The following is a 23597-nucleotide window of genomic DNA, read 5'->3' as shown; positions in this document are numbered from 1 at the left end:
GTGCTTTTTTTTTTCTTTTTTTAAAGAAGAAGAAGAGAAAGGAAAGCAAAAGAAGGGAGAATGAATCGAAGGTAGTACTTTTAAAGAAAATAAATCTTTATGTGGCATTTCAGTACTTCATAGAACAAGTCATTGTTTAGAAAGTTTTATTTATGCATTGTTTCCCAATTTTGGTTTACCAGCATTTCTAGTGAGATTACCCTTGCTTGGAATTGTTCTGTATTACAAAATAATATCACCAGAATATAATACCCCAATCTTAAAGGCATGTGTTACAGATGCAAATATACAGCTAAACATGCAAACATGCATCTCAAAATTGTCTTCTAACAGTCACTTTTACATTTTGCCCAAGCTTACATCATCCTAAAAAGAATTCACATGCGTTGCTAAATGATAATGATTAAAAATTCTATAAATCAAATGTACTTCATTTTGCCAAAAATAATATTAGAGTAAGCAATACCCAGAATTGAGGTTTTTGACTTTGAAAGTTTTGTGAAGCTCATGGATAAGAACATGAGAAATAGGTTTTAATGTTATACATTTTTATTATGGATTAGAAAATATTTTTTTGTTTTGTTTTTTGGGACCACACTCGTTTGATGCTCAGGGGTTAACTCCTGGCTATGCACTCAGAAATCGCTCCTGGCTTGGAGGGGCCATATGGGACGCCGGGGGATTGAACCACAGTCTGTCCTACGCTAGCGCTTGCAAGGCAGACACCTTACCTCTAGCGCCACCTTCCCGGCCCCTAGAAAATATTTTTATAGTATTATTTAAAAAGTTGGAAATAAAATATATACTTATAGTGTCCCTTTTCTTGCTAGAATCCAGAATACTTTATCACCTGAGTAATAGAATTGTAAAAGGACTGTGCAGAAAGATTAGGCTCATTTTTAGATAAAAAACTAATTAAAAGTAGAGTTTTACAGCTTTAGGAATTTTAGTGTGATACATCTCATACAATTTGGGGTGAATTGTAAAAATGAAAACTATAATTTATGTAGTAAAAAATCCCCATTAGAAGATAATTTTTTGGGGGACTTCAATATGAAGAAAACCCAAGAATGTTGTGTTGGGCTGTGTTGAACTTTATTTCTTTGTAAATGAATGTTGTAGAAATGAGGACTTTGGTTGATCCAACATTGACCTTCTTCATCACTGCAGCATTTCTCTGACAAGCAATGTGACGATGAAACAAATGAGATTTTTCTCATTTAATAATAAAAAATTGTGTAATGTTTTGCAAAAAAAAAAGTAGAGTTTTATGGTTTGCTTAGTAAAATTAGTCATTTATGGCTAAGTTATAAGATATTTAGAATGAATCAAGCAGTGTTAGGGGCTGGAGCAATAGCACAGTGGTAGGATGTTTGCCTTGCACTCCTGGACCGGAGTTTGGTCCCTGGCATCCCATATAGTCCCTCAAGCCAGAGTGATTTCTGAGTGCATAGCCAGGAGTTACCCCTGACTATCACCAGGTATGGCCCAGAAACCAAAAAAAAAAAAAAAAAACCAGAAAAGCAAGCAGTATTATATTTATTTTCTCGAATATTTATTTAAAAACATGGCCCATCCATTGCTGTATCTGTGTGCCATGACCCATGCAAATGCCTCTCTTTGGGCCAGAGAGATAGCTCAATTGGCTAGAGCACATGTTTTTATTCAAGATCTTCTAAATAAATAAATAAATCTCTGAGCATAGTCAGGAGTAATTCATAAATACAGAGCCATTAATAGCCACTGAATATTCTTATGTAGTCCATAAATTTATAATATTAATAATTTCTGTCCATATGTCAAACATACCTTATTTTCTTAGCTCATGCTCGCCTGATGTTTCGTGATACAGTGACTCTGGAAGATGCTGTTACAGTGGTATCAGTAATGGAGTCTTCAATGCAGGTAAAGATATTCTGAACCCTAATTGCAAGAATTTTTTAAAACAATTTATTACATTTTTGTTCTCATTAAATATAATTACATATAAATATATATTACAATTAAATATATTTAATTTTAACACTTTTTATTATAAAAGTGATAAAATTAAAATATATCCAAAAGAAACCATTAAAAATAAAGGGAAATTTCATGGAAACCATTCTTTGCATCCCCAGCATTGCTTTTGTCCCTTGCTATAAAGCAGTAATTCTTAGTTCTTCCAAGGATGTGCATGGTCCAACTGGTGGCAGCATGACTTTCTAGAGCAATGCTTGCTCTCTGCAGAAGATCTCTGAAGATCACTCTGGAAAAGAACTCAGTGCTGAAAAGAGATAGTAATGTGCATGATGGGAAATATGCTATAGTGAACGGTGCTGTACATTATATGACTGAAACTCAATTATGAAGAACTTTATAACTCTATCTCATGATGTTTCACTTAAAGAATTTATTTATGAAAATACAAAGACAAAAAGCCTCCCTAAAAAAAATGCAGAAAGGATCTAGTGAAAGTTGCAGAAGACTACCAGCAATTCTGCTCCCTAAAGTGGAAGTATGGGGGTGGGGCTTCTCCACCTGTGGTCTATTAGTGGTCCTTGGGACTTCCTTTGTATGCTGAACTTCTATGGTGTTTTCTTTTTCTCACTGCTTCAGGGAGGGGCACTGCTTGGAGGTGTGAATGCACTTCACACTTCCTTTCCTGAAAACCCACTGGAGCAGTACCAAAGACAGTGTGAACTCATTCTGGAAAAACTAAAGTTGCACAATCTCTTGAGTGAAGAGTTAACAAGACTTCAAAGGTGAGAAAAGAAAGTTAAGAAAGGCATATGATAAAAAATCTTTCTTTGAGAATTAGTAAAATCACTTCTGCACTGTTTTAAATTAACTATTGCCATATAACTAACTCCTCCAAAACATAGGAACTTAGATAAAAGCAAACAATAAAAAAGGAAAATAAAACATTTTAGTGCTCATTCCCTTCAAATTTTTTTCAACTTATTTTTTTATCTTACTTTTTAAAAAAAATATAATGAATTCACACCATGATTACAAACATGACTGTAGTTGGGTTTTAGTTACAAAAAGAACACCACAAAAAGAACTAGTGCAACATTCCTGCCACCAATGCCCCCCATCTCCCTTCTCCCATACCCCCTGCCTGTATTCTAGACAGGCATTTTACATCTCTCACTCATTAATAATTGTCATGGTAGTTGTTAGTGTATTATTTTCCTAACTGCACTCACCCCTCTTTGAGGTGAGCTTCATATCGTGAGCTGGTTCTTCCAGCCCTCATCTGGGCATTATTACAATAAATTTATTTTATTTTTCTTTCTTTTTTCTGTTTTTTTTTTGTTTGTTTTTTTGTTTTTGTTTTTTTTGGGTCACACCCTGTGGTGCTCAGGGGTTACTCCTGGCTGTCTGCTCAGAAATAGCTCCTGGCAGTCACAGGGGACCATATGGGACACTGGGATTTGAACCAACCACCTTTGGTCCTGGATCGGCTGCTTGCAAGGCAAACACCGCTGTGCTGTCTCTCCGGGCCCTCTTTTATTTTTCTTAAAACCCATAGATAAGCAAGAGTATTCTGTGTGTCTCTTTCTCCCTCTGACTTATTTCACCCAGCATAATAGTTTCCATGTTCATCCATGTATAGAAAAATTTCATCACTTCATCTCTCCTGACAGCTGTATTGTGTTGTATATGTTGTATATGTACCACATTTTCTTTAGCCATTCATCTGTTGAAGGGCATCTTGGTTGTTTCCAGAGTCTGGCTATTGTAAATATGGCTGCAATGAATATAGTTGTGAGGAAGGGATTTTTGAATTGTAATATAGCTGGATCATATGGGAGCTCAATTTCCAGTTTTCTGATGAATTTCCATATTTTCCATAAAGGCTGGACTAGACGGCATTCCCACCAGCAGTGAATGTTTCTTCCCACATCCACACTAGCACTTATTGTTCTTGATCTTTGTGATGTGTGACAGTCTCTGTGGAGTGAGATGGTACCTCATTGTTGTTTTGATTTGCATCTCCCTGATAATTAGTGATGTGGAACATATTTTTATGTGCCTTTTGGTCATTTGTATTTCACCTTTGAGAAATTGTCTGTTGATTCTTCTCCCCATTTTTTGATGTTGTTAGATATTTTTTTCTTGTTAAGTTCTGTCAGTATCTTGTATACCTTAGATATTAGCCCCTTGTCTGATGGGTATTGGGTGAATAGTTTCTCCCAATCTGTGGGTGGCTTTTGTATCCTAAGCACTATTTCCTTGGAGGTGCAGAAGCTTCTCAGCTTAATATAGTCCATCTATTTATCTCAGTTTCCACTTGTATGATGGGTGCTGTTTCTGCCTTGAAGATGCCTTTAGTTTCGATGTCATGGAGTGTTTTACCTATGTGTTGTTCATTATACCTTATAGTTTCAGGTCTGATATCTAGGTCCTTAATCTATTTGGATTTGACCTTTGTGCATGGTGTTAGATGGAGGTTTGAGTTTGTTTTTTTGCAAGTGGCTGACCAGTTGCCCCAATACCATTTGTTGAAGAGGCTTTGCTTGCTCCATTTTGCATTTCTTACCCCTTTATCAAAGATTAATTGATTGTATGTCTGGGGAACATTCTCTGAATACTCCAGTCTATTCCACTGATCTGGGGTCTGTCTTTATTCCAATAGCATGCTGTTTTAATGACTATACCTTTGTAATACAATTTAAAGTTGGGAAAGTGATGCCTCCCATATTCCTTTTCCTAAAGATTTCTCTAGCTATTCGTGGGTGTTTATTGTTCAAAATGAATTTCAGGAGTGTTTGATCCACTTCTTTGAAGAATGCCCTGGGTATCCTTAGAGGGATTGCATTAAATCTGTATAAAGCTTTTGGGGAGTATTGCCATTTTAATGATGTTAATCCTCCCAATCCAGGAGCAGGGTATGTGTCTCCATTTCCTTGTTTCCCCTTTTATTTCTTGAAGCAGGGTTTTGTAGTTTTCTTTGTATAGGTCCTTCACATCTTTAGTTAAGTTGATTCCTAAATATTTGAATTTGTGTGACACTAATGTGAATGTCGTTGTTTTTTTGTTTTTTGGATTTTTTTTGTTTTTTGTTTTTTTTGTTTTTTGGGCCAAACCCGGCGGTGCTCAGGGGTTACTCCTGGCTGTCTTCTCAGAAATAGCTCCTGACAGGCACGGGGGACCATATGGGACACCGGGATTCAAACCAACCACCTTTGGTCCTGGATCGGCTGCTTGCAAGGCAAACACTGCTGTGCTATCTCTCTGTTTTTTAAAGTCCATTTCTTCTCTATCATTAGTGGTGTATAAGAAGACCATTGATTTTTGTACATTTTGTAACCTGCCAATTTTCTATATGAATCTATTCTTTCTAGAAGCTTTTTGATAGAGTCTTTAAGGTTTTCTAGAAATATTATCATATCATCTGCAAACAGTGAGACCTTGACTTCTTCCTCTCCTATCTGAGTGCCTTAGATATCACACTCTTACCTAATTGCTATGGCAAGAACTTCCAGCACTATGTTGAATAGGAGTGGTGAGAGAGGGCAGCCTTGTCTTGTACCAGATCTTAGAGGAAAGGCTTTTAGTTTAATCACCATTAAGAATAATATTTTCCATTGGCTTGTGGTTGATGGCCTTGACTATACAGAGAAAAGTTCCTTGCATTCCCATCTTTTTGTTTGTTTTTGTTTTTGGGTCACACCCGGCAGTGCTCAGGGGTCACTCCTGGCTCTGTGCTCAGAAGTTGCTCCTGGCAAGCTCGGGGGACCATATGGGATGCTGGGTTTCGAACCACTGTGCTTCTGCATGCAAGGCAAATGCCCTAACTCCATGCTATCTCTTTGGCCCCTCCATTCCAATGAGAGTTTTTATCAAGAATGGGTGTTGGATCTTATTGAATGTTTACTATGCATCTGTTGATATGATCATATGGTTTTTATTTTTCTTTTTATTGATATGTTGATTGATAATATGTTGATTAATTTACATATGTTAAACCATCCTTGCATTCCTGGAATGAATCCTACTTAGTCATGGTGTCTGACCTTCTTGATGAGGCCTTGGCTGCTATTTGCTAGAATTTTGTTGAAGATTTTTGCATCTGTGTCATCAAGGATATTGTCTGTAATTTTCTTTTCTTGCAACATCTCTGTCTTGTTTTAGTATCAGTATGATGTTATTTTCATAAAAACTATTGGGGAGTGTTCCTGATTTTTCGATTTCATGAAAGAGCCTGAAAAGGGTTGGTAGTAGTTCATCTAGAAAGATTTGAAAAGAATTCGTTAGTCAGTCCATCTGGGCCTGGGCTTTTATTTTTGGGAAAACTAACAGCCCTGACCTTCAATTCATCAAAATAATTTTTTTGTTCTTTTATTGCCTTGTTACTCCAGACTACAATAAACTGTACCTCTTAATGAAGCAATCCTCTTGTCTTTTCCTCTCCTGATTTTTCCAGTGAGCAGTGGTGTTAAGGTCCATGCTGCTGCTTTGATTCTCTTGTGCTCAGATGGAGCTTATTCTTTTCAGGCCTGCTTTGAAGTAACAACACATTTTCACTCACAACAAACTGACAAATCCTAAATTCAGAAAGAAATGGATTTCTGAAATTCAGAATTAGTATATGGATAGAAAAACAATTTGGCAAATTCAAAGTGAGGCCCCCATTTTGTTTTTTTGGCTTTTGGGCCCCAAGGCAGTGATCAGGAGTTACTTCCTGGCTCTGCACTGAGAAATTACTCCTAGCAGGTTTGGGGGACCATATTGGATGCCAAAGATCAAACCCAGTTGGCCTCATGCAAAGCAAATGGTAGACTTCCCACCATGGACCAGTTCTCCTGGTCCTCATCTCTATTGTCTTTGGGAATTATTACCATATTATATATATTTTTTCTTTATCCCACAAATGAGTGAGATCATTCTATGTCTTTTCCTGACTCATTTAGCTAAGCACAATACTCACCATTATCTATTCATGTATATGCAAATTTTATAGCTTCATTTTTCCTAATATTTCAAAACATTTTTCCTGCATAGTAGTACATTATGTAGATGTACCACCCTTACTTATTCAATTAGATGTTCTCAGATACTTGTGTTGTTTCCAAATTTCAACTATTTGGGAGAGTGGAAAGTGGGTCACACTCAATGGAGCTGCTCAGAGGTTACTTCTGGCTCTGTGCTCAGATATCGCTCCTGGCAGACACAGGTAACCATATGGGATGCAGGGATTTGAACCACCATCCATCCTAGATTGGCTGCATGCAAGGCAAATGCCCTATCACTGTGCTTTCTCTTGGGTCCCCAGATTCCGACTATTGTGAATAGTGCTGCCATGAATGTAGGAGTACAGGTCATATGGGTGTTCCATTTCTAGTTTTTTGAGGAATGTCTGAATTATTTTTCAAAAAGGCTGACAGACTGCATTCCCACCAGCAGTGAATGAGAGTCCTTCTCTCCCTGTATCTGTGCCAGCCTGGTTGTTCTTGTTCTTGTTCTTCTTCTTTTTTGGGTGGGAGAAGCACACGCAGGGATGCTCAGGGGTTACTCCTGGCTATGTGCTCAGAAATCGCTCCTGACTTAGGGGATCATATCGGACACCAGGAGATTGAGCCACAGTTCGTCCTAGGTTAGCTGCATGCAAGGCAAACACCCTACCACTTGTGCCACTGCTCCGGCCCCTGTTCTTGTACTTCTTGATGTGTGCCAGTCTCTGTGGTGTCAGGTGATACTGCATTGTAGTTTTGATTTGCATTTTTGTGATGATTAATGATGTAAAATATTTTTTTCTTTTGGCCATCTGTATGAGGAAATTTTTGTTCATCTCTTCTCTCCATTTTTGGATATGGTTGGATGTTTCTTTCTTGTTAAGCTCTACTAGTTCTTTATATATCTCAGATATTAACTCCTTATCAGATAGATCAGTTTTAGGCTGAATAGTTTTTCCTTTTTTTGTATCCTGTTCCTCATTTTTTTTTATAACCTTATTTTTTTTTTAAGGTGGAGAAAGTTCTTAGTTTAATGTAGTCTGGCTTGTTTATCTTTGGTTCTACTTGTTTGGTCAATGAGGTTTCTTCTTTAAAGATACCTTTAGTTTCAATGTCATAGAGAGTTTTGTCTGTTTCCTTTTATGTACTTTACCGTTTCATGTCTGATATCAAAGCCTTTATTTTGATATGACCTTTGTGCATGGTATCAGGAGAAATCTGAATTCAGTTTCTGCACATTGCTGACCAAGTTTGCCAGTACCACTAGTTGAAGAGGTTTTCTTTGCTGCACTTCACATTTTATGCTTCTTTATTAAAAATTAACTTATAATGTAACTGGGAATCTGTCTCAGGATATTTAGTTCTATTCCACTGATCTGAGAGTCTGTCTTTATTCTAAGACTGCGTCATTTTAATGACTACCACTTTGTAATACAGTTTGAAGTTGGGAAAGGTAATGACCCCTTCTTTTTTCCAAGGTTTTCTTTAACTGTTCATGGAAGTTTATTGTTTCATATAAATTTTAGAAGTATTTGATATATTTCTTTGAAAAACATAACGGATATCCTTATAGAAATTACATTGAATCTGTAGAGTGCTTTGGGAAGTATTACCATTTTAATTATGTTAATCTTAACTCTCAGTCCATGAGCAGAGAATGTGTTTCCATTTCCTTGTATTTTCTCTTTTTATTTATTTATTTATTTATTTATTTTTTTGGTTTTTCGGGCCACACCCGTTTGATGCACAGGGGTTACTCCTGGCTAAGTGCTCAGAAGTTGCCTCTGGCTTGGGGGGACCATATGGGATGCTGGGGGATCAAACTTCGGTCCTTCCTTGGCTAGGGCTTGCAAGGCAGTCACCTTATCTTAGTGCCACCTCCCTGGCCCCTTTGTCTTATTTCTTGAAGTATTGTTTTGACATTTTCTTTGTATAGGTATTTAATCTCTTTAGTTGATTCTGATGTAGATTTTCTGAGACACAGCTGTGAATGGGATTTTTTTTAAATGTTTCTTCTTCATTATTTATGTATGGGAAAGCCGTGAACTTTTGTATGTTAATTTTGTAGACTGCCAGCTAACTGTAATAGCTATTGTTTCTAGAAGTTTTTTTTTTGATCTTTAAGATTTTCTAAGTAAAGTATCCTATCACCAACGAATAGTGAGAGCTTGAAATTTTGCCTTCCTATTTGAAGGCCTGTGATACCTTTTTCTTACTTGTGATGGCAAGTACTTCTAGAACTATATTTGAATAGAAGTGGTAAGAATAGACAACCTTGGGGCCTGAGAGATAGCATGGAGGTAAAGGCGTTTGCCTTGCATGCAAAAGGTCTGTGTTTCGAATCCTGGCATCCCATATGGTCCCCTGAGCCTGCCAGGAGCGATTTCTAAGCATAGAGCCAGGAGTAAGCCCTGAGCACTGCCAGGTGTGACCCCCCCCCAAAAAAAAAAAAAAAGTAGGCAACCTTGTCTTGTGCCTGATCTTATAGAATTTTTTTCATTTTTCCTCATTGAGTTTAATGTTTTCTGTGGACTTGTGGTAAATGGATTTGACTATATTGTGGAGAGTTTCTTTGATTCGCATCTTGTTGAGAGTTTTTAATCATGAATGAAAACTGGATATTGTTAAATGCTGTCTCTGTATCAATTGATATGATTATGTGATATTTTTTCCTTTATTGATATGGTATATATGTTAAACCATCCTTGTTTCCCTGGGATGAATCCTACTTGGTCATGATATTTGACTTTTTGTATGCTTTCAGATTCTTTTTGTTAGTATTTTGTTAAGGATGTTTGCATCTAAGTTCATCAAGGATATCTGTCTGTAATTTTCTCTCTTTCCCTCTCTCTTACTCTCACTTGCTAGCGTGTGTGTGTGTGTGTGTGTGTGTGTGTGTGAGAGAGAGAGAGAGAGAGAGAGAGAGAGAGAGAGAGAGAGAGAGAGAGAGATTTTTGTAGCAGGGTAATGTTTGCTTTGCAGAAACAATTTCAGAGTGTGTGTTTGCTTCTTTAATTTTCTGTAAAAGTGAAAAGGCTTGCTTTAAAGGTCTGAAAGAATTCACTAAAAAATTTCATCTGGGCCTGGGCTTTTTTGGGAGTGGTGGTGATTTTGGGTCACACCCAGCAGCGCTCAGGGGTTACTCCTGGCTCTGTGCTCAGAAATTGCTCCTGGCAGGCTAGGGGTACCATATGGGATGCCGGGAATCAAACCCAAGTCTGTCCTGGGTCAGCCATGTGCAAGCAAATGCCCTACCACTGTTTTATCTCTATGGCCCCTGTTTTTGAAAAACTTTTGATTACTGTTTCAACTTACTCAATGGGGATAGGTCTGGTCCAACTCCTTTTTGTTCAGTCTTGGGAGGTGATAGCAGTCCAAGAATTTATTTGTTTCTTCTATATTCTCTCATTAGAGAGAATTGGCATAGAGGTTCTCAGAAAGTCTTTGATGATCTTTTGAATTTCTGTGATATCTGCTGTGATTCCTCTCACTTGTTTCTGATTCAATTTATTAGGGATCTCTCTTTGTGAATCTTTCTAGTGATTTATCAATCTTTATTTTTTCAAAGTGGTTTATTTTTTTATAGAAACAACTTTTGGGGGCTGGAGCAATAGCACAGTGGAAGGGCATTTGCCTTGCATGCAGCTAACCTAAGACAGACCTGAGTTCAATCTCTGGAGTCTCATATAGTCCCCCAAGCCAGGAGTGATTTCTGAGCACATAACCAGGAGTAACCCCTGAGCATCACCGGGTGTGGCCCAAAAATTAAAAAAGAAAAGAAAAGAAAAGAAACAACTTTTAGTTTCACTGATTCTTTGGAATTCTAGTTCATTAATTTCTGCTTTCAGTTTTATTATTTCCTTCCTCCTACCTTCAGCACATTTTGTTGTTCATTTTCCAGTTTCTTCAACTGTGCAAACAAATTGTTTATATAGGTCCTTTTTTCCTTTCTGATGAATTCTTGAATTTTCCTCTTAACACTGCTTTTGCTGTATCTTACAAGTTCTGATAGCTTAGATCCTTATTCTAATTTGTTTCTAGGAGTATTTTAATTTCCTCTCAGACCCCCTGTTTGTTCAGTAATAGTAAAATAAACTATTTAGCTTCCAGTTGACTGCATTGTTTCACCATTTGTTTGTTTGTTTTGTTTTGTTTGTGTGATTAACACCTATTTTCAGTACTTCTTGGTCTAAGAAGATAGTTGGTACAATGTCTCACCTCTTGACTCTGGAGGTATGTTTTGTATACTAGCATGTGGGCTATCCTGGAGAATGTCCTATGTATAGTAGAGTAGAATGTGTATTTGGCTTTGAGGGAATAAAAAGCCATATAATTTATATATCCTCTCTTAATTTACAAGAGTAGAATGTGTATTTGGCTTTGGAGAATGAAAAGCCATATAATTTATATATCCTCTCTTAATTTTTTTCTTCAAAACAAAAATTTTAAAACAAGATTGCTTTGCTGTCACTATCTTTCTTCAAGTCTAGTAGGTAATAATATTCCTATCATAGTATTTTGAATAGTTACCAGCGAATTAATAAGAAAACAAATATCAAAAATAATTTTGTTTATCAAAAAGGTAACATTGAGAGCTGGAAAAATAATATAGCAGATTGGGTATTCCACCTGAGCACTGCCAGAAGTAGTTTCTGAGTTCAGAACCAGGAGTAACTCCTGAATATCATCACTGTCCAAATTCAAATGAAAAAGAAAGAGGTCTACTATCTATTTTTCAGCTATTTGGATATTATTGAACTTCATTTAAATTAAATAATTTTTCTTCTAATCCTTTTTCTATGATTGCTACATTTTCAAAATAATTTATTCATCTATGTTTTTCTTTTGAGATTTAGTGCAAGTCTAATTTATCTTTTGACACGAATCCATTTCAGTTTTAGTACAGGGTTTAAATATGAATTATTAGTGTGCATAGTGGGCCATCGTGCCCTTTATTATGAAAAGGCATTTCTCGGTTGTTAGGAAAGGACTATTAAAGGACGTCTTTTGAGTAATGAAACCCCTATTACAAAAGTGCTTTTCAGACATTAGCAGTTTCTAAAATTCCAGGTTTTAAAGTGAATACCACTAATCAGATTCTTTATTCTGGGAATATCAGTAGGTTTCAACTCTGTTTCAGCTTCATGAAAAGTAGCTGCCCAGGAGAGATGTTGAAGCATAGCTTGGTTTTGAAGAAAGATGTACAGTTGCCTAGGAGATTGGACTTGATGTGAAGGCTGAGGGGTAGAGGAAACCCCAGTTCCAGAGAAATCACAGTATCATTACTCTTGAAAAAAGTGACTTTTAGATATATTATAATTCCATACCCTATTTAGTAAAACTGGAACAATCATATTAATGAATCTTTACTATGCTTTTGATCTGCAAACTGGCTACAGAACAGAGCTGCTTTCATGATCATCAGCCTACTACTGTGTAGCCAGTCACAAATCTGTATCATAATTAGACATTTTACATGGAAGTAAGACTGAGCATTTAATACTGACCTTTGAAACTTAAACAAAATAAATGAACTTTCAGAAAGATTTAAAATGTAGACAGATCTGTGCCTATTTCATTATCTTATATCACACTTATATAATAAAGTAGAATGATTACCAGAGCACTAATATTCTGTACTGTGTAAAATGTTTTTATTTTCTATTATTCTTAGAACATATTTGATATTAACATGGAATTATCTTGGATTTAACCCTTTACAGAAATAAAAAGCTTAAAACAATTATCTTCCTATTTATTAACCAAGGTTTTCCTTCTATCTCTCTGCTACAGGTTGCAGAATCAGAATCTGACCCAATCCCAACAACAGGTTGTGGAAGGAGAGAGTACTCCAGAATTCATGAGCAGTGACCCAGTGGACAAACCAACATTTAGAACTTCCACACCCCAGGAAATGAATTGTGGCCTGCATATCTCGTCCCCTGGAGACAATCCCAGGGAAAGCCTGCTTCTTGATCCTCCATCTAACCAGATGCTTAATAGATCCAATAGAAAGCATTCAGCTGAGCACAAAATTAACCAAGAAAATGATTTGGACTGCTTTGATACCATGGTAACTCATCAGATTAAAACAAAAAACACTGTCCTAGCATCTCCTAGTCCCAAAACAACTGCAGGGGAAATGGCTTTAAAAATCAGCAGCACATTTCAAGGGGAAAAAAAGAATGAACCAGACCAAAGTGAACAGCTTCCAGCACCAGAAGAGAAAGAGACCCCATGGAGACCAGATAATGTGGAGGGTCAACAGGTAACAGTAGTATCTGCTGATGAACCAGGCTCAGTAATGACACATCATGTCCCTAGGAAACTTCACAAACTGCACAAGGAGGGAACCCAGAAATGGTGCAGAAGTACCACCGCAGGACCTTCAGGTTTTACTAGCTCTTCTCCTGGTCCTATCTCAGAAACAAGGCTCAAAACTCCCAAGAGAAAGAGTCAGAAATCCCTTGCTCCAGCAGAAGTGCCTGAACTTGAAAGTCTTGAGAATGAAATTGATCCCCCATTAGCCAAACTGGCAAAGTTTACTTTCAGACAGAAGTCCAAACTTATCCACTCACCTGAAGACCACTGCTTTGAGTCTTCTGGTACAATTGAAATAGCAGGTGAGAGTCCTACACTTTCTGGGCATATAACAGGAGGAGAAGCAATATTACCTGGAAAGGGCTCAGGAAAGTTGAGATCCAACTTGGGAAACAGAAGCTCAGATCAGTTACTGGGCAATGCACAAGAGGTACCACAACAGCCACCAGAAAAACATGGATTAAGAGAGAAGGAATATGTTCCTAAAAAGAGACTTACACAGCCTGAATTGGAGCTCAGACATGAGACAGAGCATTTTCATCTTCCTTGTGAAAGAGATGGAAAGGAGATTATATGTAGTAATAAAAGCAGCAAGGTTCATGCTTGTACCTTAGCCAAATTGGCAAATTTTTCCTTTAGTTCTCCCTCTGAATCCAACGAACAACCCACATCTCCTCCTAAAAGTAAGAACTGGAGTGAGAGAGACCCAACCCCTCCTACAACTACAGCCCCTATACTTGCCAGTAAGAGGAAAACTTTTCAGCTAGGGGGTTCCTCTGAGAAATCAAATTTTTCCAAAAAATCTCTCTTCTCTTTATCAGAACTAGATGATGAAACATTAGATTTTGATTGGGAAGAAGAAATGAGAAAAAAGTCCTAATCATGATTAACTTTTAGCTTCCTAAGCCAATATGGCATCTTCAGAATATCAGTGCAGTATTTTTAAGTGCACAAAACTATTGACCCTACTGAGTTAACATTCTGAAATGAGTCCTCTAACGATGTTATATTCAGGTTTAACTTTATGATTTAAAGAATTGTTTAATCCGGGGCCAGAGAGATAGTACAGCAGTAGGACATTTGCCTTGCAAGCGGCTGACTCAGGACCAAAATAGGTTCGAATCCCGGCATCCCATATGGTCCCTCGTGCCTTTGAGGAGCAATTTCTGAGTGCCTCCTGGTGTGGCCCAAAAACAAACAACGAAGAAAGATTTGTTTAATTCATTTAAATCAGGATAATTCTAGCTCATGAATCAATTCCTAGATTATTTGCTTAATTTTGCAAAGGGGATACTTGTGTTCCCAGAGATGGGTTCATTGTGGGTTGATTAGTTGTTTTTAGGGATAAGATTCTTTTATTCACTGTGAATTAAATGATAGGAATGTGGTACTCTTTAAAAAGTAGACAAGTTCCTCTTCTGTTTTCCCTTTATTTTTGTGTAATTTTTCATTTAAGGTAAATTGGATACAGAATATATTTGTTAGGGTTTGCCAAAAATTTGCTTTTTTTTTTTTTTTTTGTGGTTTTTGGGTCACACCCAGCAGTGCTCAGGGGATACTTCTGGCTCCATGCTCAGAAATTGCTCCTGGCAGGCACGGGGGACCATATGGGACACCGGGATTCAAACTGATGACCTTCTGCATGAAAGGCAAACGCCTTACCTCCATGCTATCTCTCCAGCCCCCAAAAATTGCTTTTTCTAAAATGTTTGGTTTATTCTCATGTCAGATAAATCTCACTAATGCTTTTTTCTCTTTGAAAGGCATCATTGTAATTTCATACAGGTTTGACAGCTGATCAAATAGTAGCTCTCAGACTGACCTTTTGGGTTAACCATTTTCTAGCCAACATTTTGTGCTTCTGATAATGTTTATCTCTCAGGAACCTAACTTCAGTGCAACTTAAATCATGTATTTGGAAGGAGGGTGTGCAGTAGTTTCAGTTATGTATCATGGCTTCTATCCAAGTGACTGAGAAGGATATAGAATACTCATATTAATGTATGATTTGTTTATCTCTAAAATAAAGTAAATTGCTATATTTGATAAGACTAGGCATCATCAAGACTTTCAAAATATTTTTTTCTTTGCATTCTTTAGGGATTGCTATAATTTTTTCTTAAGTATGAATGTGAGAAATAATTATATATTTTTAATTGAGGGACTTTCAGACATAAAGAATACTTTAAAACTTGTTTTAGTATTCACTTCAGGGCCAAGAAGATAGCTTGAAGGGCTGGAATATATACTTTGCTACACTAGAGCTCCACGTATGAATATCTCCAGTACTGTGAGGTCCCCTGCTCATCTGGGAGGGGGCAGCACTGAGCTGATACTATCCCCTGACTACTGCTGAGTATAAACACAAAAGAACAATAGCAAAAAGGCAATGTCACTTTATTAGATTTATACTGGAAAAGGAAAAGTTCACAATTTTTCTTGAGCATTTAAATGTTAACTCCAAATTTGATTAAATGTTCTGGAAAGCTTTAAATTTTGACTAGAAAGTTAGTAGAAATGGGATTTTTGCAGTCTTAAAACACTTTAAGCAGCCAAAGATATATGTAATATACAAATTTTATTGTTACACATTTACTTAAACCTATTTTAAATCATCAAGACTTGTTTAATAGTTGTTTCTGTATTTAATAATACCCCAGCTAATATGATGCTCAGTTTTCTAAATTTTCTAAATTTCTCTCTTTCACTATTACTGCTTCCCTAAGTTTGCTAAAACAAAAAGAAATTATCCAGGTATACTGAATTAATTGAATTGGTTTGTTTATTGTCTGTTTGGGCAGGCTCGCGTAATTTAAACCATAGCCTTTATATTGTTGTCACTTTTAAAAGAATAATAATAATATGGATGTGAGGGCGATCTGGCTACAACATCTGTCACCCCATCTGATTGTTAGGGTTGATTCGACTGATCTGGCTGACTAGGCGGGTATCCCCTTCCTCCCTCACCGCTCCATGTGCATCCCTCCCGAAGCCGCGCGCTCTGTCGAATAGGACAGCCTTCCCGGAATAGAGACGGACTGTTCTTCGGTATATGAGTAGCTGCGCTCCCTGCTAGAACCTCCAAACAAGCTCTCAATAATAATAATAGTAGTAGTAGTAGTAGTAGTAGTAGTAGTAGTAGTAGTAGTAGTAGTAATATAGTAATGAAGTGCTGAGGAGCTAAGCAACTAAGGGGACCTAAGAGGTATGTGGATGAGCAGGGGACACTCTCATCTTCATTAGTGCTTAGACAAGCTCCAGTAGAAGCCACCAGGCCTCCACCCTGTGGTACTGATTTTAGTGCCAAGGAGCCAATTCAGAGCCTTGTGCATGCAAGGCATGCACTTCAGCTTTTGAGCATAGTCCCTGGGCTTTGCTGCTTCCTTTCTGGAAAATTTGTAAGTTTCTTTTTCTTTCTTTTTTTTTTTTCTTTATCTGTATCTAAAACTTTGTATTTTTACTAAGCTTGGCATGATTTAAGATAAATCACTTATTGTCATCATGTAAGGTAAGGCAGTTTGGTGTTATCAGCATTTAAAATGGAGTTTATGCTATCTAGAAAAAAAATCCAGGTGTTTTCTTTTCCTTTTTCTTTTTTTCTTTTTTTCCTGCCCAAAGTCCTAAGCCTGATATCCCTAAGACTTGATTCTTTAAGCATTTCCTGTAGAAATGGCAAGTATTAGAGACTAAACTTTGGTTTAGTCCAAGGGAGTCCGCAGTAGACAGAGTGCTACTATGATGGTTGAGTTCCTTGTAGTTTTGTAGTTGGAAAATGTTGAACATCCTGAGATCACTACTGGGTCCTCCTTCCATTTCTATCATAGGAAATGTAATTGTTTTAATATTTAAGGTCATTATTAAAATAGACTGAACAAATGTGTCATGACTTTTTTGACTTAAAATATTTTACTGAAGGTAGTGGGATATGGGGGTATAGGAGCTCCTTGGGCACAGCGACTACTCCAGTGACTCACCCCAGCTGTGGGGAACAGGTGGCTCATTGTAATTGGTACTTCTGAGGCTTGTGTTTGTGTCCTCCTTTTCTTACACAGTGAAATTTTGTGACAGCCAAAACTCTTAAAAAACCCATATGTTTTTAATGTATGTGCCAAGGAAGTGTACAGGTGTCTTTAGGAGAATAATGTACAGTTTCAAAAGTTTATCTGATCATTAAGAAAATAATAAAAATACCTTTCATTCTTGAGTCTTGTTGAATTATTCTTACTTAAGACTAGTCAATCCTGGGACTGGAGCTATAGGTAGGGCATTTGCATGCAGCCAACCTGGGTTCATTCTCTAACACATCATACCATACCCTAAACTCAGAAGCAGAGTAAGGCATGAACACTGCCAGGTGTATCTTAAAGGAAAAACAAAAGACTAAAGGACTTCTTTATAACAGTTTAATAGGGTAGTTTTATTTTAAAAAATTTTCTTTATGAAAGTACCAAATCCACATGGTACTAGAGCTCTATAAAAGAACTGAGTTGTGGACCGGAGGGAGAGCATGGAGGTGGGATATTTGTTTTGCATGCAGAAGGATGGTGGTTCAAATACCAGCATCCCATATGGTCCCATATCGATTTCTGAGCGTAGAGTCAGGAGGAACCCCTGAGCGCTGGCGCATGTGATCCAAAAACCAAAAAAAAAAAAAAAAAAGTGAGTTGTAAAGTTTCTGACTCTGAAAAATATCTAATATTCAGTGATGTAAATGTAATATTATGCAATTTATTATAGTCTTAACTATACCTTAGAAATATGGGCAAAATAAGCATAATTATTTCTTTGAAATTGCTTTTCTGAAAATATTCTAAAATTTTAATCATGAGGATATAGTCTTGGCTTACAAATATTTATTTTATCAAACCTACATATTTTATGTGTATTTTATGTTTGATTTCTGTACCTTTCCAAGGGCTAAATCTGCATTACTGTAATTACGAGTAAACAAACTCCAAAGAAAACTCAGTGATCAATCATGAGGGAGACCCTAGAGCTCTACCTTTAGACAGTTCACATTTTATATAGTTCTGAACCTACATACCTTGAAAGTCTTTAACAAGAGACTATCTGATACAGTGTTAACCTTTCAGATGCAGCTGATCAGATAATATATGTCCAAGTCTAACATTTAGACCTAAATCATTTAGAAGGTGATTGTAGGAGCTGGAACAATAGTACAGCAAGTAACTTGGCTTGCATGTGGCTGACCCTAATTCAACCCCAGCATCCCATAAGGTCCCCTAAGCTTTCCAGGAGTAATTCCTGAGTATGGAACCAGGAGTAACCCTGATGTCTGGGGGTGGCCTAAAATACAAGAAAATTGTTGCACATTCCTCATTGTTGAGAATCACATATCAACTTTACATTAACATTCAAGAGGGATAAAAGAAGGCTCCTGGGATTCATTAGTATTCACTCCAGGAGAGCGAGAGAGGTTTTGCTATCTCTGCCATCTTGCATGTGGTGGAGGCTGCCAGGAATATGGGGAGCCATTACCAGCACATACTCTATTCAGTATCACTCAGGACATACACAGGAAGCTGTGTTTTAATTGCCCTGTTTTCCATTTTTATCACAATCAGTACCTTCTCTTTTGCTTGAAAGCTTAAATATGCTTTAAAGTATTAGTTTTTAAGACTGGACCTAATAGAAATACCAGGCATTCTGAAATTTTAATGCAGATAATCCACTGTGAGATCTGAGAAGGTAGTGGTATGTACACCCTGGGTGTAATCTAATGCAATAATTAGAGTGTAAACTATCTTGTAAACACATGGATTTTAGGCTTCTCTTATGTTTGGCCAAGTCTTTTTTTTTTCTTATTAATATCTTTATTTAAACACCTTGATTACAAATATGATTGTAGTTGGGTTTCAGTCACCCCCCTTCACTAGTGCAACATTCCCATCACCAATGTCCCAAATCTCCATCTTCCCCTCCCTACCCCCGCCTATACTCTTGACAGGCTTTCTACTTCCCTCATTCATTCACTTTGTTATGATAGTTCTCAAAGTTATTATTTCTCTTAACTGCACCCATCATTCTTTGTGATGAGCTTCATGTCATGAGCTGGACCTTCAGCCCTCTTCTCTTTTGTCTCTGAGAATTATTGCAAAAATATCTTTTATTTTTCTTAATATTTTAATTTTATTTTTATTATTATTTATTATTCATTTTATTTTTCTTAATATGGGTTTTCTTAAAAACCCATAGATGAGTGAGACTAGTGCGTCTATCTCCCTCTTGGCCAGAATCTTGACATTCTGACTGAATAGAAAGAGAAGACTCACCAAAAAGAGTATATCAGGTTAATCAAACAAATAAAATAGATATTTTATTCTATAACTATTTAAGATATAACTTTCAGTGCCAGCTGATAAGTCAAAGGGACTAGGTAGGCATAAAAATATTGAGAAGTGGGCAGATTGACTCTAGAATCAAAAAATCACTATTTAGCTATTTGACCTCTATCTTCAAAGCAGCATAAAAGCAGGAGTCTAAGTCAGTGTTGTTGAGTTCTAGGACAATTATGGGCTTGAACTGCAGTAAAAATGGTGTACTATAATGATTCAACTGGGAGACCCATTAAGGACAGGAAACAATGGTCTAAGTGTTCTCCTGGATCCTCAATGCCCCTCACAACTACTTAAATGTTCCAGTGTGCTCACCTCTTCACAGCCCCACATTCTGCTCGCTCAAGACTTTTCTAGTAGTTTTTGATCTGCTTTGATAAGACTCCCAGTTGTTTCTTTATCTGGCTTTTCTAGGTGATACACCCACTTCCATTTTACTGGTTCAGATAATGTTCATTTTAAGAGGAAGTGAAAAATAAGGGGTGACTGATGACTGGGCCAAATAACAGCATCCAGAGCTGTGGGTGGAGACAGTCACTGTGAATGGATATTGGCCAGACTAGTGAATTTCTTCTGTCTTCACAAGGTTTGGGGTTACAGATTCTGTTTTCTATCAACTTTTATTGTGCATCTTAAAATTACCAAGTTGGGAGAGCATTCCTTTAAAGGCATTTGGATTATCTTTCTTTTGGAAGCTTGTGGAATAAATCCTGCCCTGAGAACAAGTTGATGCTTATCAGATTAAAATTACTTTGTCTATTGAAAAAGCAGTTTATATTGTAGGCCAGACAAGGAGTTGTTTTTTGTATCACTGGTTAGCAAACTTTGATTTTTCTGTGTATAGGTGAATCATGGTTCTCAGAAATGCTTGGATTGAAGAATATATGGAATATATGGAAGTACATAAAGGATATTCCTCTGTGTTTTTTAATCACTAAAAATAAATTATTTTAAATCACTGAAGATACATTTAGCATCTTCTAAAATTTTCTGCTTTGTACATGCCAATAAATGAGAAAGTAAATTCACTAGGAAAAGAGGGGACACACATAAGAGTCTTAATCCTATTTTAGAGTTAAAAGTATTTCTGAGTAACTCAAAATTGAGGAGTAGTACAATATCAATCCTATTTTATCACTGTTGGGAAATTAAATTTCTTTTGGGGAGATGTTGGGCCATACCTGGTGATGCTCAGGTATCATAAGTACCTGATACAGGCACGTATGGCTCTGCACTTAGGAATTACTCCATGTGCTCGGAAGATCATATAAAATGCTGGGGATTGAATCCAGGTCTGCTGTATGTAAGGTAAACCTTGAAAGTTTTGATTGAGTGTGTCAGATAAAAACTTAGACCTGAAATACAAGAGAAGCAAGTGAGTTGGTCTGCTTAACTACCCCCTCTCTCATAATATCTTTGTTATTCCTTCCCTCTCTTCCTCACTTCACTGCTATTTAATTACTTGTGGTCACTCATATCCCACACTTGGATAGTGATCACCAGAGTTTGCTCACATTTCATTGTATATAACAAGACTATGGGGGTGTAGATGGGGTCAGGCCTGAGGAAGTGCATGGATTGTCATCTTCCCAGGCACAGAGAGATTTGAAAGCGTTACAGCAGGTAAGCCTTGCATGCGACTGACCCATGTTCAATCTCCAGCACCACATATGGCCCCCCTAAAGCCCCTTGGAATGATCCCTGAACACAGAGCCAAAAGTAAGCCTCTTGTCCTCAAAAAGACTGGGAAGGTATGAAGGATTAGGAATTAATTCCAGGGGCTGGAGGAATAGTACAGGAGATAGAGCACTTACCTTGCATGTGGCTGACCCTTATTCAATCCCTGTATCTAATATGTTTCTTTAAGCACCTCTGGGAGTTCATCTCCTGAGTGCAGAACTAGGATTAAGCCCTAAGCATCACTGGGCGTGGTGACAAAACATAACCAAAACAAAAAAGGAGCTGGCCCATATTGAGCACCATATATGTTAATGAGTTAGGCATCATATTTTATTTTACTTTTAATTTGGAAGCAACTTTTAGTAGTGCTCAGAGGCTACTTCCAGGTAGCTGCTAAGGGGTTGATCATATTGGTTGGTGTTGGGAGACTAGATGGTGTTGGGAATCCAACCCAGGCATCTTACCTGCAAAGCATGTGCTCCAATCACTTGAGTGATTGAAGATACTTGAGTATATATATATGAGAGAGAGAGATTTTAGGTAGATAATTTAGTGATCACAGAATTTCTGTGAGAAATACAGTATTAACCCAGTTTTATAGACAAAAATATATAGAATCATAAGGGCCATATTAAAATTTTTCTCTTGTATTTTTAATTAAAGCACTATTTTATATTCAGTGTTATGCTTTGATTGTTTGGGGGGGGGGGGCTCTGGGAAAGAATCATTCCTGGTGGTGTTCAGGGGCTATTCCTGGCTTTATATTCACCCACCCTCTTGGAGTTCAGTCATCAAATGTGGTGTCTTAGATTGAAATCTGGGTCAGAAGGATGCAAGGCAAGCACCTTAAAATTGTACTATCTAGCCCTTTAAAAAATCGTTTAGACCCATTATTTTGGGGATCCCTGAGATCCCAAGTGGTACTCAGGAGGCTCAGGACATTCCAGTGATTCTCTGCCATGTAGGCTATTAGTTCAATGTAAAGGCCTGAGGATGTGAAGCTGCTCATGCTCTGTGGTGAAAGATGCTCCCAGACTCTAAGGCCACACAATTCCTCACCCTCTCCCCAACCAATGCTCAGAGGACCATGTAGTTCAGGGAATTCAACTGGATCTGGAATGCACCCAACCCTTAAGCTCATTTTTAAAACTTATAAGCATCAAATTTAATTAAGTAAGTATAGGAGGGAACACCATCAGTAACTCCTCTCCTGAATAAAAGCAATGGTGTTCATTTCTACAAACAACCAAATTTAAAGTTTATTGAAACAAGCAAACAAAAATCACCCAAAAATGTAGCAAAAATCATATTCTTGGGGTTCAGTGAATTTAGCAGCCTATGCTCAGCTGTCTAATCTCTCACCTGAGTTTCACAGAACAACAAACTCAAAAAATACCTTTTTCTTTTTTCTTTTTTTTAAATTACAACATCTTGAAGGAATTCATAATCTATTGTCCAACTCGGTTTGATTTCAGGGGAGACATTTGAAGGCCAGACTATTTGGAGAACCTGTGACCGACTTGGCTTAGTTACCTTTCAAATTGACAACCCAGTTCTGTGGACAATTCTCTAAGCTAATTCCTCAAAAACCCTATTAGACTCCCCAGTTAGTGGTTAGAGAGCCACGCGGCATCTGTCACACTGACATGGTCCTGTATAATTTGTTTCCTTCTGGCTTCCGGCCTTCGGCAGAGAGGCTGAGAATTCCTCTAGCATCATCTTCTCAAATTTATGAGTGTGTTTTTGAATGGCACGTAGCAAACAAATGACTTGTGGTGGAGTTGGGACTTTTAAATTCCAAAGCCGATGTTTCATCAGTTTTCTCAGGACAGCACCCCAAGGATAGGGGCCTGTTAGGCAAGAGCTTGATTTGGTTCAGTCATCCTTTGTGCTTCCTGAGAGCAACCCTTGGGGTCGCCTTCTCCTGAAGGGTGGCTGGACAGCAGGCTGAGGATGGCCTTTTCTCTTTGAGCAGATGCGCATCAAAGCAGGGGACTGAGCCCCTAGAGAATCTGAGCTACGCCAGGTCAGGCCAGGAAAGGCCATCCACTTTTGTGTACGCCTCCCCACAGAACACTCAGAAAGCTGCTCCTAACGACTGCACAAACCCTGTCAAAAGACCTCTCATTTCATAACAAATGTGTGCGAATAATTTTTTTTCACAAATAACTTTTTCCTCGAGGGGTTTGTTTATTTTCTGGTACTCTGTGTCGTGCACTTCCTCCTGCAGAAGGATTATTACTCTTGGAGGAGAGAATCGCATTCCATAGAAGAAATCTGGGCCGGCCCGTTTTCT

The 23597-nt window shown here is 37.6% G+C and overlaps 1 protein-coding gene and 2 long non-coding RNA genes across 4 annotated transcripts in view; 2 read left to right on the top strand and 1 right to left on the bottom strand.

The window, feature by feature from the left end:
* LOC126006057 (uncharacterized) overlaps window positions 1-13813 on the bottom strand; it is a 30125-nt gene extending 16312 nt beyond the window's left edge. Inside the window, exons 1-2 of one of the 2 annotated variants that reach the window (XR_007494833.1) lie at window positions 13764-13813; window positions 6368-6491 (exon numbers count right to left, since the gene is read on the bottom strand). This is a non-coding gene — a long non-coding RNA (uncharacterized LOC126006057). The remainder of the gene's footprint in view (window positions 1-6367; window positions 6492-13763) is intronic. The other variant, XR_007494834.1, reaches the window with a different exon arrangement.
* The window catches only part of MCM9 (minichromosome maintenance 9 homologous recombination repair factor), an 83524-nt gene extending 69241 nt beyond the window's left edge, over window positions 1-14283 (top strand). The window contains exons 10-12 of the mRNA XM_049771380.1: window positions 1823-1905; window positions 2599-2744; window positions 12738-14283. Of these exons, the coding sequence (XP_049627337.1) occupies window positions 1823-1905; window positions 2599-2744; window positions 12738-14145 (1637 nt within the window). The 3' untranslated portion in view covers window positions 14146-14283. The remainder of the gene's footprint in view (window positions 1-1822; window positions 1906-2598; window positions 2745-12737) is intronic.
* The window catches only part of LOC126006058 (uncharacterized), a 684655-nt gene that overhangs the window by 660501 nt on the left and 557 nt on the right, over window positions 1-23597 (top strand). The gene's annotated exons all lie outside the window — the stretch shown is intronic.

This window comes from Suncus etruscus, chromosome 4 (genome assembly GCF_024139225.1).
Source record: "Suncus etruscus isolate mSunEtr1 chromosome 4, mSunEtr1.pri.cur, whole genome shotgun sequence".
Classification (NCBI taxonomy): Eukaryota; Metazoa; Chordata; class Mammalia; order Eulipotyphla; family Soricidae; genus Suncus; species Suncus etruscus.
The sequence above is the reverse complement of the archived record's forward strand: the minus strand, read 5'-3'. Positions and strand labels throughout refer to the sequence as shown.